The 19,691-nt window shown below is 41.9% G+C and overlaps 1 protein-coding gene across 3 annotated transcripts in view; it reads left to right on the plus strand.

Moving 5' to 3' along the window:
- The window catches only part of LOC121318690 (diacylglycerol kinase delta-like), a 118,725-nt gene that overhangs the window by 68,222 nt on the left and 30,812 nt on the right, over positions 1–19,691 (plus strand). The window contains exon 1 of one of the 3 annotated variants that reach the window (XM_041255632.1): positions 47–314. The exons of the other annotated variants lie outside the window; for them this stretch is intronic. Coding sequence (XP_041111566.1) covers positions 171–314 — 144 coding nt within the window. The 5' untranslated portion in view covers positions 47–170. Of the gene's footprint in view, positions 1–46; positions 315–19,691 lie in introns of those variants that run through there. 3 annotated transcript variants of the gene reach the window in all.

The raw sequence follows: 19,691 nt of genomic DNA on the forward strand, positions 1-19,691 counted from the left end.
GAACTTACCAGGATCATTTCCTTTACCTGTATCTTTTGAAAGAATGGAAGAGGGGGAGTTTATTTGCATTGGTAGTCCTATTGGCAGACTAGCTATCACGGTATCTAGTGCACACCTGTGGGCTTAGTGTGAGATATTATGCGAAAGCCTCACATCAGTAATGCATTGTCATGCCTTTAAACTACACACCAAACAACTGCAGAGTTTCTCAGTCAAACATTTCACAAGGACCTCGAGACGGAGCCGGGATGAGGTTAAGAAGACACGGCAGTCTGGAGTTTCTGGAGGCCTACACCAGCGTGCCTGAGAAAGAGGTTTGCAAATGAGTTTTGTTTCTTTAGCTGGGGAAAGGACCGCTGATGTTTCTTTCATAACAAAAGATGGGCTGAGATGGACAGGATTCTTTTAGCTTGCGACACGCTGTCATATAGTAAAATATTTTCTTTTGTTGAATATTGATGTCTTACAGTAAGAAGCAGTTGATATGGCCAAAAGTTGAAATTTGATAGTTTTGATTTTGATTTGGTTTGTTTTAGAACCTACTGTAAACGATATGACATTTGCGTATAATGTACTGTTCTTTAATTCTGTCCATATAATACCATTTATTACCTAACTACGAAAATACTGTAAGGTTTAGGGATAGGGTTAGGGTCAGGGTCAGGGTTAGGGTCAAGGTCAGGTTTGATGAGGGGGTTACTTATGGAAATGTGTAGTCCTATAAGAGTGGTACCGGCCAGTTCACATTTGATGGGTTAAGGTTTTTTCTATATTTTCTATATTGAAAGGTAACTAACACCGTATACACCTGTATGATTTCATTTTATTTTTTAAATCAGCCTATTATTATTATTATTATTATTATTATTATTATTATTATTATTATTATTATTATTATTATTATTTTGTACTTGCACATTCTGTGTCAATGAAATGTGTGAATCAGTGGAACTGGTTACAAGCATCACATGAGCTTCCCCTCACAGTTCTGCAAGCTCAGCTCAATCCTGACCTGTCTGCTTCCATCACCCGATGCACACGGCCACCAGGTTGAACCCAGGCCACCAGGAGTTAGAAACATGACAAACACAGCCTTGCCCCACATTGTCTAACTTTAGCATGGTCATTTACACTATGCTATAATAAAAGAAGGACCAAATAGTCATACAAATGCACCATTCCAGCACTCTGTCAACATATCAGCACACAGAATGAAAAACGCTTAAAAATAGATCTGAAAAATTGATCTACGAGACCAGGGCAAGCTAAATGAGGCATGGAAGAATATAGCCAGGTCTGGACTTGAATGCAGCTGTGATACGCTAATCATTGTCAGTTGCACAGTGAACAATGTGGGCTAGAATTCAGAAATAAGACACACTCATGCCTGCTTTCTCTGTGTCTCAGTGCAAATGCATCTTTAAGTATGTTTACTCTGTAACCTAGCCAGCATTGAAACAGAGGTAAAAAAAAAACAAAACATGCCTGTCAGTACAAGTCCCTGAGGTGGGAACCGCTTAGCATTCTTTTGTTTCAGTTGAAGTGGTTACTTAAAACAACACCGACAACAGCTTTCACTTCTATAGTACACCAATTGTGTTGAAACCTCCTACAGCGTGTACAATTAAAACAAGCCCAGGGCTGGATATAAGCAAACTACATGAGCAGCTTCAAACAAGCACAGTGGGGCTTAAATATTGACTAAAGATGCATCTGTTGTGGAATTCCTCAGTGGTTCTCCGGCATGTGTTTTTTTGTACTTATTTATAGTGCGTTTACACTTACAAGTCTGACACGAGCCTCCTTGCAGTCGATTGGATTTAAAGATTCTTATCAGTTGGGCCACCCATTTACGCTTGCACTGGGATCTAAGCCACCTTAGACCTGTATGCACATGCATAATCCTGAACTGAAGCGTGTGACCTCAGACACCATATCTCCATGGCTACCTCACTACAAACAGGAAGTACAGTAAATAGATGTGCATTGTGGGCTTGCAAATGATTAAAACAGCCCTTGTTCATTTTATTGTTTAGAATCCCAAAAAGAACAAACTATTCAAAAGGGTATAGTTTTAGTATCAAATTGAACAGGAGAGTGAAGCCTGCATATAGTCTGAGCAAAAGGAACGTTTTTTTATTTAACAGTCTGGGCTATGCAAACACATTGTACACAATTGAGGTGTGTCCCTGTAATGAACAGAAACCTTTTCTGGCTGGTTGACACTTAGCTGTTGATTGGTTGCCTGTCTAGAATTGTAAACAATTATTATTTTTTCCACAGTACTAACATGCTGGTGGGGGACCAATTCAATCAACGTTTAGCTGGAAAAATCAGGTCTGGGAAATACAGTTTCGGCCAAAAGTTTTGCTTGAATTAACTAATTTTGCTTTATTCATAAAGTCAAATGTAACCTGCTGAATAATGTTATGTTAACATATTGAATTACATACCGCTTTATAGTTTCCATATACTTAACAAAAATTTAAAAATGTGACATTTAGAAATCTAACATGAAACACTGTACTGGCTTCCAGTAGGCTTTTGCGATATCATTTGGTAGTTAATTTGATTACACGGTGTTAAATGAAAGATCAAAATTATATTCATATATATGTGTGTGTGTGTTTGTGTGTATGTATATATATATAGATATATAATGTCTTAATACTAAAATTCTAGGTAATGCAATAGTTTAATGAGACTTAATGACATAGTGGTCATTACCCACTAGAGAATGATGTGTGTATAGCTGAAGATAAGTTACAGATAAAGAACACTGTAGAGAGTATTAATGCTATTATAAACATAATACATATGTTTGTGTTATATTTTGAGCTGGATCGCTAATATTGATCAATTTCAATTCAGATTTGTTATGACAGTATCTGAGTGTTGAAATTGCATTTCAGAACATTTGCCTCTGACCTTGCCTCCAATAGGCCCCTATGTGAACCTGAGCAGTCAGTGCGTTCATTTGGTTGAGTTACCATCCAGTTTATCTTTTGTTTGTTAGTTTGTTTGATTATAAATGCTTCTGTTGCTGACAGAATATGACATACAGATATGACACACTAACAAATGCTTTCATATGCCTCTTAATAGCTTGTGCTGAAGAATATTCTCAAATTACAACTTAGTTGGACAATCAGTCCTCTAAATATGTGGTACAATGTAGATGTGACAGACAGACAGTTCAATAGATGTACAAACTATGTCCCCCGGTGGGAATATTCATTAACCAGGCAATCAAAAAGGCAAAGAGAATGCTTGGGTACATAGCCAAATCAAAGGAGGCTGTGACAAGTTTGTAAAATGCACTGGTGAGACCGTACAGGTACACTACTGTGTTCAATTCAAGTCACCACATTACCCTGGAGAGAGCAACCAATCTAATCCCAGGACCTAAAGTAAGAAGCTATGAGCTGAATCTTTAGCCTAGAAGAGCTTGAAAGGTCTGAGCCTAGAAGAAATAATTTCTTTTTGTGAAATACACATTCAAAAGTGCCCGCTAGCTGCATTGTTTTGTTAATTATTGGAATTATTATCATATTGCAATGTATAGAGCAGAGATCCTCTTTTGAGACATGTGTCCGGTATCCCAGGGTGTCCTGTACAAACAGAAAATCCAAGTGTACTAACCACCCACACCTTACCATATACATGAGTCTTTTAATCATCAAACAGTAGCAGATCTTAATATCACCGCCTTCAAACTTTGTTTTTGGACCAAAACCGAGAAAATGAGGTCAGGGCTCTGCTTCAGGAAAGATAACGTAAAACCCCTTCTAAATAAAAACTCACCCTGTTTTGTTTGCTGCCTCTTAGCTGTCAGGGCCTGGAAGCGTACTACTACACACCCTCCTTATTGTATTGCGATACTAAGGTGTTTTTTTATAGCAAGGCTGTTGTTTAAGACAATGGCATATAAAGCTGTACTTGGTTCCCCATGCTGTGTTTTACTACAGTGGTATGTACCAAAAGGCTTGCACAATTGCTTCAGGAATCCAGGTAAACTCGACTGAGATTCAGATCATTTACTGAAAATGAAAACTCCTTCCTTATGAGATAGAAATCAGTGTCTGTGTTAACAAATCTAATGCATTCCTTGCAGATGGTCAATCCAAGAACATGCAGCTTTAGGGAATATTTTCATAATGATGAACTACTATATACGTTTTGTATTTTCAGATACAATTGCATTACATGTTGTTCCAGTTTATATTGCGCAAAGGTTTGTGATAACTGAAACATGACGAAGACCATTAACATTGTTGTCACCTGGCCGAGTGACTGAGGATAATAAAAACACCAGAATTAAATTGCAAAAAAAACAATTTAGTTATAGGAAACAAAAGAAAAACTAGAGAAAGACATTCCATGTGTAATACAGATACAAAAATACTTCACTAACATCATCAAAGAAATATTTTGGCCAGACTCACACACATACGGTTAACCATACACATATACAATACAACAACATAAAGAGAAGTGCACTTTTAAATATTAGCTATGACCTTTAACCTCCAAGGTCAGCAACCATTTTCTTTCTGCTGATGTGGCACTATCAGCCATCTTTATATGCTGAGGTATCACTGGCGGCCATCTTTTATACAATGCTGACCAGCTACTATCAGCAACAAGGATTTTTGCACACAGGTATGAATAATACAGCTTTGATTTTCTAATTATATTTTCTCTTTGCTTATGTTGTTCTCCAAGAATGGGGATACACTGCAGTGATTTGGGAAAGTGGTATGTAAGAATTCATTCCTCATGCATATCACAGGCACACACACATTCATACATGAAGGGAAGTAGGAAAGGTTCTTGGAGTCAACAAAAATACCTTGATACCAAAATAAATTAAAAAGCCACCCTGTCACAATTGTGTTGTGGAGCGCTCGTGTTTATCTACAGGAGAGACACTAAGCCAAGTGTCTAGGTCAGTGAGCCACTGAGGGTCTACCTGCTGACCCTATATATACAGTGCCTTGCAAAAGTATTCAGACCCCTGACCAATTCTCTCATATTACCGAATTACAAATGTACATTGAAATTTCGTTCTGCTTGATATTTTATTTTTAAACACTGAAACTCAGAATCAATTATTGTAAGGTGACATTGGTTTTATGTTGGGAAATATTTTTAAGAAAAATAAAAAACTGAAATATCTTGCTTGCATAAGTATTAACCCCTGTGCTGTGGAAGCTCCCAGTTTGCACCGATGAAAGAAATTGCCCTAACGAGGACCCAATTACCTTACCATTGGCCTCTACCTGTGAACCATTAAAGTTGCTGTCACATTTTCAGGATAAAAACCCCACTGTTGAAGGATCATTGGTAAGGCTGTGAATCTGAAGGAAAATGAAGACCAAAGAGCATTCTACAGAAGTTAGAGATAAAGTAATGCAAATACATAGATTATGGAAAGGGTACAAAATAATATCCAAGTGTTTGGATATCCCAGTGAGCACAGTTGGATCAATAATCAGGAAGTGGAAGCTGCATCACTCCACCCAGGCACTGCCAAGAAAAGTCCTTCCCTCAAAACTCAGCGCTCAGACAAGAAGGAGACTTGTGAGAGAAGCCACAGAGAGGCCAACAATCACTTTGAAGGAGCTAGAGAGTCAACCATATCAAGAGCTCTGCGTAACACTGACCTGTATGGGAGGGTGGCAAGAAAGAAGCCATTACTCAAAAAGTACCATCTGAAAGCACATCTGGAGTTTACCAGAAAGCATGAGAGTGACCCAGCTGCGATGTGGGAAAAGGTTTTGTGGTCAGATGAGACCAAGATAGAGCTTTTTGGCCAAAACTCAAAGTGCTATGTGTGGCACAAACCTAACGCTGCCCATGCCTCAAGACACACCATCCCTACAGTGAAGTATGGTGGTGGCAGCATCATGCTGTGGGGATGCTTCTCATCAGCAGGGACTGGGCATCTTGTTACAATTGAAGGAAGAATGGATGGAGCAAAATACAGGAAAATACTGCAAAAGAATCTGCTTCAGTCCACTAAAAAACTGAAGCTTGGGAGGAAATTCACCTTTCAGCAGGACAAGCACAAGGCCAAAGCAACATTGGAGTGGCTCAAGAACAAAAAAGTGAATGTCTTACAGTGGCCCAGTCAAAGTCCTGATCTCAATCCCATTGAGAATCTGTGGCACTATTTGAAAATTGCGGTCCACAAGCATCGTCCAACCAACCTGAACAACCTGGAGCAAATCTGCCAAGAAGCATGGGCCAAAATCACTCCGACACTGTGTGCAAAGCTACTACATACTTACCCCAAAAGACTTAAAGCTGTTATTGCAGCGAAAGGTGGCTCTACCAAATATTAATGTGTGGGGGTTGAATACTTATGCAAGCAAGATATTTCAGTTTTTTATTTTTCTTAAAAATATTTCCCAACATAAAACCAATGTCACCTTGCAATAATTGATTTTGAGTTTAAGTGTTTTAAAATAAAATATCGAACAGAATGAAATTTCAATTTACCATTTGTAATTCAGTAATATGAGAGAATTGGTAAGGGGTCTGAATACTTTTGTAAGGCACTGTATATGCACACCCGATAGGAATGCTTAATTAGTTAATGCAAGGAAAAAAGGCTGTTTAGTCATTTTTAATGACACCTTGTAACAAAGTGCCCGCCCCTGTGTATATTATCTGTTATGTGTTGCGTGTGGTGTGTTTAAATGTTGGTGTATAGACATTGGTACACGGGATATAAACGGGTCTGTGTAACACGAGTGTTTAAAATGTATATTTGTATTTAGGCACGAGGATTGCACAGCACTTCACGTGCAAGTAAAATGTAGTAATATGTGAGCACGGGGAATTGCACTTTATTAATTCACGTGCTGGGATTCAAGTGAATAATTAATTGGTAATTGAATCCCAGCACAATAGTATATATAGATGCACGTTGGCACATACTGGGGTTGGGTGTTCGGTGAGCGGAGAACGGGATTGGAGACGGAGGAAATAAGCAGTAGTAGTAATGATAAGAGGAGAAAGTATCCGCTCATCGTGTTTGTCAGTGTCTGTGCGTGCACCGTTTTGTTAAGTTTAGTCTGTTTTCGTTTGTCTATTTATTTTGGCGTAGTGCCGTGTCCTGTGTTCTTCGTGTTTGTTTAAACCTTTTATTTGGTATTAAACCGGCGCCAACAGGCGTCTTCATCACTTCATTTCATCCGTCCTGTGTTTTGTGTATTTCATTACTTTTCCTGGCTCTGACGCCGCCCACTTCGGCCGTCTCTGTGACACGTGGTGTCCTGCGTGGGATTTAACAGCGCCTCCAAGCGTCAGAACCAGGAGAGGTTTTTTTTTTTGTGTGGGAGAAAAAAAAAAAAAAAAAGGGGCGTTTTTGGATTAAAAAAAAAAAAAAAAAGAAAGAAATGGGGAGAAGCAGGAAAGAGGATAAAGAGGTGAGGGACAGGGAGGAGGAGTGCCGCCTAAGGGCCAGACATCCCCGGCGATGTAACCAGTCCTTGCCGGGGTGCCTCCTCTGCAACCAGGACCATCTCTTTGCCAATTGTCCCTTCCGCTGCCCCTACCAGGAGGGAGAGGAGGAACTGCCGCAGGAGAGGAAGGTGAGGAGGTGGCAGAGAAGGGGAAAGGGGAAGAGGAAGGCAGAGGTCCCACCGCTGTCTCCACAGCCGCACCGGTCCCCTGCAAGTGAGGAAGAGCCGCACCAGTCCCCTGCAAGTGAGGGAGAGCCGCACCAGTCCCCTGTATCAAGGGGAGACTACACACCGCTCCCACCTCCACCACCAGGAGACTACACGCCGCTCCTACCTCCATGGGCAGGAGCAGAGCAGCAGGAGCTGCCTCTGCCTCCGCCACCTCCACCGGCAGGAGCAGAGCAGCAGGAGCTGCCTCTGCCTCCGCCACCTCCACCGGCAGGAGCAGAGCAGCAGGAGCTGCCTCTGCCTCCGCCACCTCCACCGGCAGGCGCAGAGCAGCAGGAGCTGCCTCTGCCTCCGCCACCTCCACCGGCAGGAGCAGAGCAGCAGGAGCTGCCTCTGCCTCCGCCACCTCCACTGGCAGGGGGAGAGCAGCAGGAGCTGCCTCTGCCTCCGCCACCTCCACCGGCAGGAGCAGAGCAGCAGGAGCTGCCTCTGCCTCCGCCACCTCCACCGGCAGGGGGAGAGCAGCAGGAGCTGCCTCTGCCTCCGCCACCTCCACCGGCAGGGGGAGAGCAGCAGGAGCTGCCTCTGCCTCCGCCACCTCCACCGGCAGGGGGAGAGCAGCAGGAGCTGCCTCTGCCTCCGCCACCTCCACCGGCAGGGGGAGAGCAGCAGGAGCTGCCTCTGCCTCCGCCACCTCCACCGGCAGGGGGAGAGCAGCAGGAGCTGCCTCTGCCTCCGCCACCTCCACCGGCAGGAGCAGAGCAGCAGGAGCTGCCTCTGCCTCCGCCACCAGCAGAGGGTGAATGCCTGCTGGGTCCCTGTCCACCAGCAGAGGGTGAATGCCTGCTGGGTCCCTCCCCCCACCAGCAGAGGGTGAATGCCTGCTGGTATCACTTCCCCCACCAGCAGAGGGTGAATGCCTGCTGGTATCACTTCCCCCACCAGCAGAGGGTGAATGCCTGCTGGTATCACTTCCCCCACCAGCAGAGGGTGAATGCCTGCTGGTATCACTTCCCCCACCAGCAGAGGGTGAATGCCTGCTGGTATCACCTCCCCCACCAGCAGAGGGTGAATGCCTGCTGGGTCCCTGTCCACCAGCAGAGGGTGAATGCCTGCTGGGTCCCTGTCCACCAGCAGAGGGTGAATGCCTGCTGGTATCACTTCCCCCACCAGCAGAGGGTGAATGCCTGCTGGTATCACTTCCCCCACCAGCAGAGGGTGAATGCCTGCTGGTATCACTTCCCCCACCAGCAGAGGGTGAATGCCTGCTGGTATCACTTCCCCCACCAGCAGAGGGTGAATGCCTGCTGGGTCCCTGTCCACCAGCAGAGGGTGAATGCCTGCTGGGTCCCTGTCCACCAGCAGAGGGTGAATGCCTGCTGGGTCCCTGTCCACCAGCAGAGGGTGAATGCCTGCTGGTATCACTTCCCCCACCAGCAGAGGGTGAATGCCTGCTGGTATCACTTCCCCCACCAGCAGAGGGTGAATGCCTGCTGGTATCACTTCCCCCACCAGCAGAGGGTGAATGCCTGCTGGTATCACTTCCCCCACCATCACGAGGAGAGGAGCTGGAGCTTCCTCTGCCTCCACCTCCATCAGGGGGAGAGGAGCAGGAGCTGCCTCTCCCTGCACCACAAGGGCCAGGACTAGATGCTGGCGGTCCTCAGCAGCCCTTGCATAGGCTGCTGAGGGAAGCACGGGGAAGAACCTCCCGGCTGCAGTGGCCGAAAAGAGGGCCAACACCCGCACCCCAGCTTGTCCTGACTGCCAGCCTCGCTTCGCCCAAGGATGCCAGCCTCGCTTCGCCCAAGGATGCCAGCCTCGCTTCGCCCAAGGATGCCAGCCTCGCTTCGCCCAAGGATGCCTTCGCCTCTGCATCGCCTGGGGTTGCCCGCCTCTGCATCGCCTGGGGTTGCCCGCCGCTCTGCATCGCCTGGGGTTGCCCGCCGCTCTGCATCGCCTGGGGTTGCCCGCCGCTCTGCATCGCCTGGGGTTGCCCGCCGCTCTGCATCGCCTGGGGTTGCCGCTCTGCATCGCCTGGGGTTGCCCGCGCTCCGCATCACAGCCGGAAGTACTGTGGCCGGAACCCCACGAAGGGGAGCTGCCGGCCACGAAGAAGGGGGAGGAGGTCTGGAGACCGCCAACCCCAGCAGCAGTTTCGCTGCCGGAGGAGGGGGAGGAGGTCTGGAGACCGCCAACCCCAGCAGCAGTTTCGCTGCCGGAGGAGGGGGAGGAGGTCTGGAGACCGCCAACCCCAGCAGCAGTTTCGCTGCCGGAGGAGGGGGAGGAGGTCTGGAGACCGCCAACCCCAGCAGCAGTTTCTCCGCCGGAGATCGTGGGGGAGGAGGTCTGGAGACCGCCAACCCCAGCAGCAGTTTCTCCGCCGGAGATCGTGGGGGAGGTCCGGAGACCTGCTCCCTCTGCAGTTTCTTCCCTGCAGGAAGAACGGTGGTTGAAGCCCCACCAAGGGGAGCTGCCGGCGCCGAAGGAGGGGGAAGGTCAGGAGACCACACCCCAAGCAGCCTTTCCGCTGCTAGGACTACCCTGGCAGGAGAATGCTACCCTGCTGACAGCATTACGACCTGTGGGCCCCTGGAAGCCTCTGGTCCTGGCCAAGGACTTTGGGCGGGACTTTTGGGCTTTTAAGGGGGGAGGTGGCCATTGAGGCCATGTGTGCTTTGCACAGGAGGGGGTATATGTAACAAAGTGCCCGCCCCTGTGTATATTATCTGTTATGTGTTGCGTGTGGTGTGTTTAAATGTTGGTGTATAGACATTGGTACACGGGATATAAACGGGTCTGTGTAACACGAGTGTTTAAAAATGTATATGTGTATTTAGGCACGAGGATTGCACAGCACTTCACATGCAAGTAAAATGTAGTAATATGTGAGCACGGGGAATTGCACTTTATTAATTCACGTGCTGGGATTCAAGTGAATAATTAATTGGTAATTGAATCCCAGCACAATAGTATATATAGATGCACGTTGGCACATACTGGGGTTGGGTGTTCGGTGAGCGGAGAACGGGATTGGAGACGGAGGAAATAAGCAGTAGTAGTAATGATAAGAGGAGAAAGTATCCGCTCATCGTGTTTGTCAGTGTCTGTGCGTGCACCGTTTTGTTAAGTTTAGTCTGTTTTCGTTTGTCTATTTATTTTGGCGTAGTGCCGTGTCCTGTGTTCTTCGTGTTTGTGTAAACCTTTTATTTGGTATTAAACCGGCGCCAACAGGCATCTTCATCACTTCATTTCATCCGTCCTGTGTTTTGTGTATTTCATTACTTTTCCTGGCTCTGACGCCGCCCACTTCGGCCGTCTCTGTGACACACCTTAATAGGTTATCATCTCAAATCATGTATTTTTTTTTTTTTGGTTAACAGAAAAAGTGGGCCAGTCTGGTCAGAACAATTGCTAATGTTTAAAGATAATATGATAAAAATAGCAAATTCATAATAAACCTGCCTTCTTATAACCAGCACATATTGTTAATTGCAGCCCTCCTTTTATACAAGTCACCGTAGCAAAAGCATGGCAAAGTATAATACAACGTAGGTAAGCATTGTAGAGCACAGCAGAATGGGGCAGAATGTATAGGGATTCTCACTGTACACACTCAGTGATGAGATATACCCAAAATCGAATCGTATCTTTACTGAACTCAGCCCAGGCCTTCTTCTAGGTCCTCCAGTTAGTATCAGATACAGAGTCTAACAACTCCCTATGTGTCTTCTACCCTCTGTCCTTAGACTGTTTCCTGTAATTTCCAATGGCGTCCTTTGGTTCTGGTTTCTGTGCTGTGCTTAATGTATTGGCAAGAGTTAACCAACACTGTAGATATATAGACAAAACTCTTATTACTTACCTTACTCGTTTTTTTGCCTCTTTAATGCTGTTGAAATTTGTTTTCACAGATTTATTGGTAACAGTACCTGTCTACTTGACCTGATGTGCCCACCATATTGTGGCCATGTGGCTTTATGGTTTCCGGATGATAAAGACCAAATGCTTTGAGATAATTGCTTCAAATCAGATTTTGTTCCTTATGAGTGTAACTGCTTCTATTTATTGTTACCTCCAGTATCGCCCTAATTTTACTCTAGTACAGAATGTGCACAGATGTTTTAAAACACTCTTTAATGTTATAAAACTAGTTCACTGTGACTGTATCTTACCGTCATGGAAAGGCAAATAGTGTTGGGTTACATTGCCAAAAGTGGAATACAGAAGTCATGCCAAGAGCTGAGGGCAAAAGAAAAGAGGAAACACATTTTTAGTGTGTAATAAACTAGGGGAAGTAATAACAGTTAATATTATAGGAACAATAACTAAATAATGGTGTTCTCCTAGCAAAGCCCACAACAGTAGCAAAGAACAGCCTGGTTCTCTGAAGTGTTTTTCAAATGAAGAAAAAACAAATAAAAGAAGTCTTGATACCCTGATCCGCTTCCCAGCACTTCAAGCTAACAACATAGTTTAAGGTTTTTGTTTTATCTTAAATATTGGGGAAAAACAGATCGCTTGTTATTTCCATTGCCGGCACTTTGCATCCTTCTTGCTGTGTTGTTTCCGTCACAGTGCTCAATAATACAATTGGGCAGGAATAGGACCCATCTGGTGGATGCTGCCTCACAGCTGAACCACAGGGTTGGTCGGAGGCTCTCTTATTCTGAAGTATTGCATGTCAGTAGAGGTACTGAACCTTGGGCAACACAGTGGTGCACCAGCAAGGCATGAGCCTTGAACTACTGAACAGTCTTCAAATCTCCACTATATAAAAATTGTTTCATGTAAATGTGAATTCATAGGTACAGACAAGGTGACGTTTGGAATAAGTATTTTATTGCAGGACATTTGGAGACTCCTTGTTGAAATAAGAGGTCACACTGTGTCTTCTGGCTGCTTGCCCTACTGACCTGCAATTAACCTCATAGCTTTTCACTTAGTGAGCTGGTTATGCGTTAGTGTTCTTAAGATAGTAAAACACAGCAATAATTGCTTCCAAAGGGCAAAGCTATATAGTTTTATTACTATTCACAGTGCACAGAGATACGAGAAAGGTATGGCACAAGACTGCAGGTAATCAGTGTTGTTCTGAGACTAATGGTATAAGAAATTGTTTTAGAAGAGCTTGCAGTATAAAAAAGTAGCAGAGTAGCTTTCTTAAAAGTTTAAAAAGTTTTTTCATATCATAATATATATATATATATATATATATATATATATATATATATATATATATATATATATATATATATATATATATATATATATTTATTTTATTTTTTACAATATTTGAAAATAAATTGTTAAGGCATGATTATGTCTTTTTAAAATATAAAACCAATGCTGCAAAATTGTACTTTTCCTAGAAAGAAAGGTCTGCTTTCTGTTACCATCAGCAACTTCTTCAGGTGAACAGTATTTTGGAAGTTTTTAGATATCAGCATGGAACACACTTTTTGTTTCCAACGTATATTTGCTTAAGTGATTTCTGAAACTGAATATTGTATGTGATCTATGTTTATGCTTCATTTGTATGCAGATAAAGTGATCATTAAATAAATATAGTGACATTTGCAAACAAATGAGATTTGCAACTGGAGAATAAAAAAAAATCAATCGTTTGTTTCTATTGGTGCTTGTCAACTTATCAAATATAAAGCCTGTCATGATAAAGGTTCCTGCATTGCACATTTACAAATGTTATATCTTTAACCTCAGGGCATAATGAAAACCTGTTGTATACTAACAAACACAACAATGTCATTTTGTCACAAATTCGATTCAAATTCCAAATGTTGGGGTACTGGGTTCAGTTTTGGATCCTTCACTACAACATTGCTTGGGAGAGAGTCTAGCGAAAAGCAACCACACTTACCCCAGAGAATCAGTACAAGGTATGAACTGTGAAGTCACAGAGAGAGCTGAGGGTTTGGAATTGGTTATCAAGCCGTGTGGCTGCTGCTACTGATTTATTGGGTTGAGAGCAAACCAGACAAGCACTGATGGGTTAAATGGCCTCCTCTCTTTCATATCTGTTCTTGTGTTATAAGGAAAATACTATATTGAGAATGCTGTCTTCTAACTGAATTTCTCATGACTGCAAAAGTATTTTTTTAAAATGCATTACAGACATTCCATCCCGACTAGCATTTGAGGGGGGGGGGGTGTTGGGGGGGGGGGGGGGGGGGGGGGGGGGGGGGGGGGGGGGTTTGAATAATCTCTAATAATATGAACTAGATTATTATATGCAATAGTCATAGTATAAATAGTAACCAATTGTGTAGTATTTAAAATCATATTTATTTATTACCTCATATATGTAATGTTAAATAGATCTGCCATTTTAGAAACATAGCACATAAGCTACATATTGTTCATATTAAGGTAAGCTTTGTAATAGATTTTAAATGCACCGTTGTGCTTTGTAGGCAGGAATTAAATAAATGAAAATGTGCGACATGTCTTGCGTGGAGATGGTGTTGCTCCGCTGAGCTGAAATAACATGGCCACTAATAATAACGATTCCCCAAGTGTGGCTCTGCCTGATGGCCTGAATGACAAACTGCTGCGCTATCCAAACACTCCAGCACAGTTTGATGCTGCTTTACTGAAATGGCAAGTGAAGCTTATCAGAAGCAGCAGATAGACTCTCAGCAGGGATTCATAAATCTGCTTGCAAAATGTAGGCAAGCTGTCTTCAGGCACATCTCCATTAACCTCCAGAGGAAGCACTGCAGCACAGAAAGAGAGAGGACGAGATTCTTTAGCACAGAGGTACTTCAGTCGCATTGGAAATTAGAACTCATCATTTACTGGGTCTCACTGGTCAACATATTGGAATGTAAAACACCAGAGTTCCTGTTTCCTTACAATTCTATCAGAGCACCCTTTACCAGAAACCACACCTTATTGGCTGTCCAATTTGTTTACATTCGCTAAATGTAGTTTCATCTGCAGGTTGACAAGTTTCAACTGGGCTACAGTGAATCACTGCCCCTTTAAGTGTAGACCATAACTGTACTGCAGGGCTCCAAATTACCACCGGAATGCCCCTCAAAATGTATGCCTATACACGGCTATTATGGCCACAGTGCACTTTCAGCTACAGCAACTAGAGGCGCCTGTATTAGGAAGTGTTTGGAGCCAAACAATAACACGATGACGTGTTTGCGTGGTTAAGTAGCATCAGCGAGGAAAAAAACAACAACAAACAAAAACGAACATGACCATAATAATGCCATCTCAGAAGAGTCCAGTAAAAAAAGAGTAAAAAGCTTTGCATAATATTAGGTCAGTAGTTTAGAAATGTTTACAATACTTACAAGTGGTTTTCTTTTCAGGTTAAAAAAAAAAAAAAAAAAAAAAAAAAAACATTTTACTGTAACTAATGTTTCAATTGCTGTTGTCCCCTGATTTTAATTTCCTTATTTTTACCACAATGAAACCAAAACGGTAGGGAATACTATTCTACATTGTATTGCGGTGTTGATTATCATTAGTTGTGCATCTTATGATAACTGAACGTTTTTGTTTTTTTAGTTCATTCTTAAATGCAACACAGCGACTATGCCTTCGATACGAGGCTTTCTGCAATGCAAACATGCAAATATGCCAAAACAACTCATTGAAAGAAGTGTGGACCAAGACTGTGTTTGGTTTGCCTGGTTCTCTGGTGATTATGACACTAGCTCACAGGTAGCTTATTCAGTGAGCTGAACATTCAGTTGGAAATTCAGAATGCATTATATTGTATTGGAAGATTGTTTCCCTTGATAGACAACTAGCTTGGTGGCACACAGCAAGTCCTCATTGGAGGAATCTCTCCAGTCTGCCTTCTGATGCGGAAGGCCACTGGAAACCAGACGAGAGTTTGATATGCAGTCTGCTTTATGTTCTGGATACAGTATTTAATGACAGTAGTAAAAATGCCACACTCAAGCAACAGTGTTTTTAGAATGAGCTGGCTTGGTGAAGTGATCTGTTTTAACTACATTTCTACATGTATTATGTAAATTCTTGGATTTAAGTCAAGACTTGGCTGTTATGTGGTCCAGTGTAAAATGACACCTCTTTAGAAGCTGCCACTAAAAGATATCTTTAACCTTTAGAGTTATTTTGACGTCAGTGATGATATTACTCCATGAGAGTGACTGCAGACTGAAGTGCTCAGTTTATCTACAAATGAGTTGTGTACCATAAACAACAGTACAAGCTTCCCTACAGCCAAAACATACAGCATTGCTTTATAACCGCTCCCTGTTATCTGACACTAATCAAGCAAATGTAGGTCATGCAATATCAAATGAACAGGATGCACAGCATGAAACAGCTCTCTCTCCTATGTGTAATACATGTTATTTGGTTTTCATTATTTTGTTTGCATTTTTCTTTATGTTTGTATTTTTAAGAAGTTTGGGTTCAGCACAGTCAATAAAAGACGTGTTTGTTTTTAGTCAGTTCTCTAGAAGAGCTTTAGACTAAAGGTAAGAGAGTGAGACTACAGAGTGTATTTATTGAGCTGTAGAACAAGGATGGAGATTCAAAGATAAGTGATCTGTTGATAACGTGATGAGAAGTGGTTATTAGCTGCTTTTTGTCCAGTTTTTCTATTTATATCACCAGTGTTGTAACAGCATTTTAGTCACATTTGAATTGCTATAATTACATGCTGTACAGTAACTGCTGTTTAAGAAACCACTGTAATTACAGTAATCTATGCTTTGACAGTGAGCTTGAATAAATGTGTTTCGCTTTAAATGATATCTTTATTTAAAACATTTCACATGAATAGGTAATAACACTGAGGGTGTCAGAATGGCAGGCCAAGACGCATGAAAGCTGTGCTTGAAAATCAGGGTTATTCCACCAAATATTGATTTCTGAACTCTTCCTAAGTTAAAACATTAGTATTGTGTTGTTTAAAAATGAATCTGAACTTATTTTCTTTGCATTATTCGAGGTCTGACAACACTGCATCTTTTTTGTTATTTTGACCAGTTGTCATTTTCTGCAAATAAATGCTCTATATGACAATATTTTTATTTGGAATGTGGCAGAAATGTTGTCAGTAGTTTATAGAATAAAACAAAAATGTTCATTTTACCCAAACACATACCTAGAAATAGTAAAACCAGAGAAACTGATAATTTTGAGGTGGTCTCTTAATTTTTTCCAGAGCTGTGTGTGTGTGTGTGTGTGTGTATATATATATATATATATATATATATATATATATATATATATATATATATATATATATAGTGAGCAGGGAGAGGGTTAATTTCCTCCCTGCTAGAAAAAAACACAGGCGAATGCACATTTGTTTGTTTTTATTGTTTAGTTATCACCTGCACCTGGGGATCATTTCAAATTAGGACCAGGTGCAGGGTTTAAATAGTCAGCAGCCAGTATACTCAGGGCTGCTGAGTAGAAGGAGGCAGAAAGTGTACTCTGCTTCCGAGCAGTCAAAGTAAAGTACGTGCTGTGTTAAACCGGTGTGGTTTGTTTGGTGCTGTTTTATGTCAGGTAAACGGCTTAGCCGCCCTGCGTGTTAGTCAGGGATCTGTTAATGTATAGTCAGAGCTCCAAAAAGGAGTTAGGTTTTGTTTGTTTATTTATGATTTGTGTTTATTAAAAAGTGCGCGTTAGCGCTGCAAAAATTCAATTTCCGTGTCTGGGTCTACGTTTTTTAAAAGGGGCAACGAACCTTGAGAGTTGCAGGATCTATCACTATATATATTCTAGTGCTTTTATTTTTTGTCAGATTTCGAGCTTGGTATTAACGATATTTAGCATTAGTTATTGAGAGTATTAGATTCTAAGGTTATACTGGGGTTCCTGTCTGTCTGTACATTTGTCCAATATGGATTTGGTCAGGACCTAAAATCAATGACAAATGATACAGGTGTGTAGAGGGGCTAGCCCTTATAAAAATTGGCCGTGATATTTCTGCATGTTATTTTTGAAGTTTTGCCATTCCCATGGTTATATGCATTTACCATAGTTTGCCATGTTTATTAACATGCTTTACTATACCTCACTATTCTTTACAATGCTTACCTATTCTTAACCATGCATTCACTATACTTTCTTACACTTGTTTTGCTGTGCTTTTACTATGATACATTTAATGCTGATTAGACATGTTGTACTGCACTTACTCTTTAAATGTGTATAACAGTGGTTTCCATAAAAGCTGTCTATATAAGCTTGGACTGTTTAAGTGATGCCATCATTGGCATGTCTCACTCACTGTGAACTAGAGAACCAGAAATTCAACCCCTCCCACATACATACAAAAAAGCAAACAACAAGCATTGCTATTATAGTATTAGATGTGCAGTCACCTTTCTTCCAGCTCTATCACGGTAGTGTCCTTGTAAAGACCACACCCCTGACACTTCTATATGACATGACACCACTGTCTGATAGCGTATTAGCTGAAAATCATATCTAATAAAAGAGAACGAGAACTGCATTTTCCTATTACAAAAATAGCAGTGGAGCATGGCAGCTTTACTGACTATCAACACATGTTGGATGGATTCTATTCCACAGTACATATTTACATTTACATATGGTTATTCCGGGTTACCATCATTTTCCATTGCTTACCCCTATTCTGTTTTTAACCCTAACCCACACCCCGCTCAACCCTAACACATGAGATATGAATGTGCACAGATAACCCATTTCATATTACACTTGTATCTTTCTAGCCCACTATTTAAAATAGGGAATGTTTAAGTCTAGTAAGTAAATGTAGCCAGTCTTTTCTATCAGTGACAGGTTGGAATTTGCATATACTATTAAAACATTGATTTATTGTTTTAGGACGGTCAGTGGGAAGAATATTTTCCGAGTATGTTTAATTCGTTTCCCCCCCCCCAACCCCCCCCCCCCCCCCCCCCACCCCCAGTTCTGTCTTGTGTTTGTTAGTTCCTGTCAGCGCCTCTGCCGTAGTGTTTGAAGTGTATGATTAGAAAGCAAGCTCAGTTCCTATCTCATAGCAACCCACTGCACACTCATCAGCAGTGTGTACAGTGTTATCAGTTCTGAACAGTAATGACAGCCCCTGCTGGTGAGATGGAAATTGAAAGAATGTCCTATAATTAGTAACCTGCTACTCTATATTTAACCAAAACAGGAAGTTAACACTATCAGTGTGTAGATCTACTATAAATATTATGAAGGACCTACACTCCATCTTTTTTGTACAATAGTGCAGCAGTCAAACCTGTTTGTTTTGTTCACAGTATTTTGTTCCTATTTATTTTACCATACAGTAACTGGTAAATTATAATCGTAATAATTGCTCAACTCAGATATCATCTGTTAGTTAATAGCTGAGACTGCAGTGTCATAGTTTAATTGTATGCAGAAGGGAATTAGAGAAACACCTGCAATATGTTGCACACACTTTAAAGTAATTATAGTGCAATGCATTTTCTCCACCATGCACATCCTTTCATTAAACAGTTTTAAAATGTTTTAGAAAGTATGTTTTTTTTTCATTGTAAAACATGATATCTGGTACTACACTAGTTAAGAAACCTGTTTGCAAGCCATGCTTTACAACTGGCTTGCACTTCCTGGGCCATTTCCCATGGAGGGTGAAATTGTCCCCACCCCACCCCAGATAACCAATCACCTGCTTCCCCTGTTAGTGTAGAACCAGATTTCTGTTTTAAAATGAAAAAGTGTGCATTTGAAACCTATGTAATCAATGGAAGTGCATAACGGAGATGTTTTATAAAAAAAGGGCAGAATACCTTCAAGTCATCAAAGTTATTCTTATCTCAAAATCCCACGTATATAAATAGAAACATGGCTGGTGGGTTTGTAACCAAAAAAGCTAAATATATAGTCCGATCACAGGTTAACATTGAGGAAGTCTTATATTTTCAAGGCTGTTTGTATTCGCTGTAAACTACTTATTTTTGGATACTCTTTTTTACATATGATGCATCCAACTCAAAGAACAGCAATCCAGTAACCCAGCAAAGCTTTAACGATATTAACTTATGACTGAAACCAGAGAAAATA

The sequence above is a fragment of the Polyodon spathula genome, chromosome 7 (genome assembly GCF_017654505.1).
Source record: "Polyodon spathula isolate WHYD16114869_AA chromosome 7, ASM1765450v1, whole genome shotgun sequence".
In the NCBI taxonomy this organism is placed as follows: domain Eukaryota; kingdom Metazoa; phylum Chordata; class Actinopteri; order Acipenseriformes; family Polyodontidae; genus Polyodon; species Polyodon spathula.